Genomic DNA, 3,240 nt, shown 5'->3' with positions numbered 1-3,240 from the left:
AAAATCGCATAACAGCCGAGCATACACCCAGCAGCGCTGCTGATGCCTGAACGGTATGTGGAATGAAGTGGGCGGGCATCGGGAGGCCACTATGGCACGGGGCAAGCACTATGGGCAGTCTATCTGAAGTGTACCTGGCGTATAAGACGACCCCCCACTTGGAGGCATATTTTTCAGGGCCAAAAAATCGTCTTATATGCCGGCAAATACGGTAATAAAGAATATTTCGAGAATTGATGTTATTTCTCTGCTCTGTTTTCTTTCTCCTTTATGTAGTAATTTTATTACTTTTTGGTTTATCTTTCCTAATTTTCCTGTTATAATTCTAAGCAAGAACAAATGTATTCATATTTCTTTCCTTTCTTTACAAAAAACATAGCATGTTTTATTTATATAAGTATGTTTTTATTCCTTGCTTTTTTCTCTTAACAGTAGATCTCTATAACTTAGAGATTACGCTATATAAACAGTGCTTTTTTAATCTTGAAAAAAATTATTTATTTATTGTTCACAGTATTACAGATGTTCCTGATTTCCCCCTCTTTACCCCTCCACCCAGCCCTTGTCCCACCCTAGCCCTTCCCACACTATTGTCTGTGTCCATGGGCATATATGTTCTTTGGTTCATCTCTTCCTGTCCCACCACACTGCCCTGTGAGATCTGTCAGTTTGTTCTATGCATCCATGCCTCTGGACCTATTTTGTTCCTTGGTTTATTTTTTTTCATTAGATTCCACATATAAGTGAGATTGTGTGATATTTGTCTTTCTCTGGCTTATTTCGCTTAGCATAATAATCTCCAGATTCATCCATGCTTTTCACAAAGTTTAAGAGATCCTTCTTTCTTTTCAGCCACATAGTATTCCATTCTGTAAATGTACCACTGCTTTTTTATCCACTCATGTACTGGTGGGCCCTTGGGCTGTCACTGCTATGAACACAGTGGTGCATATATTCTTTCTGATTGGTGTTTTGGGATTCATAGGATATATTCCCAGAAGTGGGATCACTACAAACAGCAGTTCCATATTTAATTTTTTGAGGAAACTCCATACCTTTTCCCACAGTATCTGCAGCAGTCTGCATTTCCACCAGCCGTGTATTAGGGTTCCCTTTTCTCCACATCCTCACCAGCACTTGTTGTTTTTTATTGATGGTAGTCATTTTGGCCGGTGTGAAGTGGCCTGTTTTCTAGTAGGATTTTTATGGTTTCACTAAATTACATTTGTCATTTATCCATTTTTAATTTATTCTTGTTTATCATGTAAGTTGGTGGACTAGTTTCACTTTGTTGCATGTTTCTATTCAATACCTTCAGCTTCATTTATTGAAGAGGCTGTCTTTATTCCGTTGTATGCTCTTGCCTCCTTTGTCAAATATTAATTGACCATATGGTGTGGGTCAATTTGTGGCGTCTCTGTTCTGTTCCATTGATTGATATGCCTGTTCTCATGCCAGTATCAGGCTGTTTTGATTACGGTGGCTTTGTAGTATAGTTAGATATTTGGTATTGTGATCCTTCAACTTTGTTCTTCTTTCTCAAGATTGCTGTGGCTATTTTGGGTCTTTTTTGGTTCCACATAAATTTTTGGAATATTCTAGATTTGTGAAATATGCTGTTGTTATTTTAATAGGGATTGCATTGAGTCTGTAGATTGCCTTGGGTAGTGTGGACATTTTAATGATGTTAATTCTACCAATCCATGAACACAGTATATTCTTCCACTTGTTTATATCTTCCTCTGTCTCTTTTTTCAATGTACTCGGACTCCATTTTAAATGAGGTTTCTGTTTATTAATTTTCACAGGCATATGAGTTTTATAGAACGTTAGGAGGGGCAGCACTAAAACAGGGCTTGATTAGCTGTAGTTGAATATCTGCTTTAGATCTTTCAAAGTTTCAAAATAACTTTTAAAAATTATAGAAAAAAAAGAAATATTTGATGCTATTGTAACACTTTATATTCATGTTCTGTATTCAGTTTCACAGGTAATAAATGCTTGTGTTTTTTTTTCTTTTATTAAGCTTCAAGTGGAAATAAAGAAATCATTTCACATATTAGTCAACATGGAGGAAAATGGCCTTACTGGTTTAAAAAAATGGGTGAGTTATTCTGAATGTTAAAAATTGTATCAATGCCAGCACCGGTTTGGCTCAGTGGATAGCGCGTCGGCTTGCGGACTCAAGGGTCCCGGGTTCAGTTCCGGTCAGGGGCATGTGCCTTGGTTGCGGGCACATCCCCAGTGGAGGGTGTGCAGGAGACAGCTGATCGATGTTTCTCTCTCGTTGATGTTTCTGGCTGTCTATTCCTCTCCCTTCCTCTCTGTGAAAAATCAATAAAATATATTTAAAAAAATTGTATCAATGTTATGTTGACTTGATTTATCATTTCTTTTTTATTTTTCCAGAAAATATTCAAAAATTGGGGAATTATACATTAAAATTACAAGTTGTATTGAATGAAAGTAATGCAGACACTTATGCTGGAAGACCACTACCATGTAAAGCAATTAAATTTTCTGTTAAAGGTAAGCAAAATATTAATTCATATTTATATGCTAAAGGTGGTATTTTAAATTAAGGAGGAATAAATAGAAAGTTTAGTAAAAGATGTTCGACCAATTGCTCTCTCCGTGAGCAGGCCTAAACCATCAGTCGGACATCTCCCGAGGGTTCCCGGACTGCAAGAGGGTGTAGGCCAGGCTGAGGGACCCTCCTCCCCCAAGTGCACGAATTTTGTGCACAGGGCCTCTAGTTTCTAATAATTTCCCAGGGATGTCTGAAACTATTAGACTAGAGACCATACTTTGAGAAAAGCTGGTTTAGAGGAGGTTTTATGTATTCTGGATTTTAATCCTGTGTTGCAAATACTTTCTCATGTAGGACTTTTAGCTTTGTTTATTGTATATAAGATTATTAATTATGTGTTTAATAGTGTTTGCCTTAGTTTTTTCTATAATATGGTTATAAGCATATTCTTTACTATATTCTAACTAGAGGCCCAGTGCATGACATTTGTGCACTGGGGAGGGGGGCCCTCAGCCCAGCCTGTGCCTTCTCACAGTCCGGGACCCCTTGGTGGATATCCCTTTCGCAGTCCAGGAGATGCTCACTCCTTAACACCTGCCTACTTGCTGCTCCTTAGCACTGCTGTGGAGGCAAGAGGTTCCCGCCACTGCTGCTGCACTCACCAGTTGTGAGCCTGGCTTCTGGCTGAGTGGTGCTCCCCCTGTGGGACC

The 3,240-nt window shown here is 38.6% G+C and overlaps 1 protein-coding gene across 1 annotated transcript in view; it reads left to right on the top strand.

The window, feature by feature from the left end:
• Positions 1–3,240, top strand: part of SMCHD1 (structural maintenance of chromosomes flexible hinge domain containing 1) — a 132,474-nt gene that overhangs the window by 47,878 nt on the left and 81,356 nt on the right. The window contains exons 16-17 of the mRNA XM_015562675.1: positions 2,027–2,104; positions 2,410–2,579. Of these exons, the coding sequence (XP_015418161.1) occupies positions 2,027–2,104; positions 2,410–2,579 (248 nt within the window). The remainder of the gene's footprint in view (positions 1–2,026; positions 2,105–2,409; positions 2,580–3,240) is intronic.

Source organism: Myotis davidii, unplaced genomic scaffold, assembly GCF_000327345.1.
Source record: "Myotis davidii unplaced genomic scaffold, ASM32734v1 scaffold96, whole genome shotgun sequence".
NCBI lineage: Eukaryota > Metazoa > Chordata > Mammalia > Chiroptera > Vespertilionidae > Myotis > Myotis davidii.
Note: the sequence above shows the minus strand (reverse complement) of the source record. Positions and strands in the feature narration are given on the sequence as shown.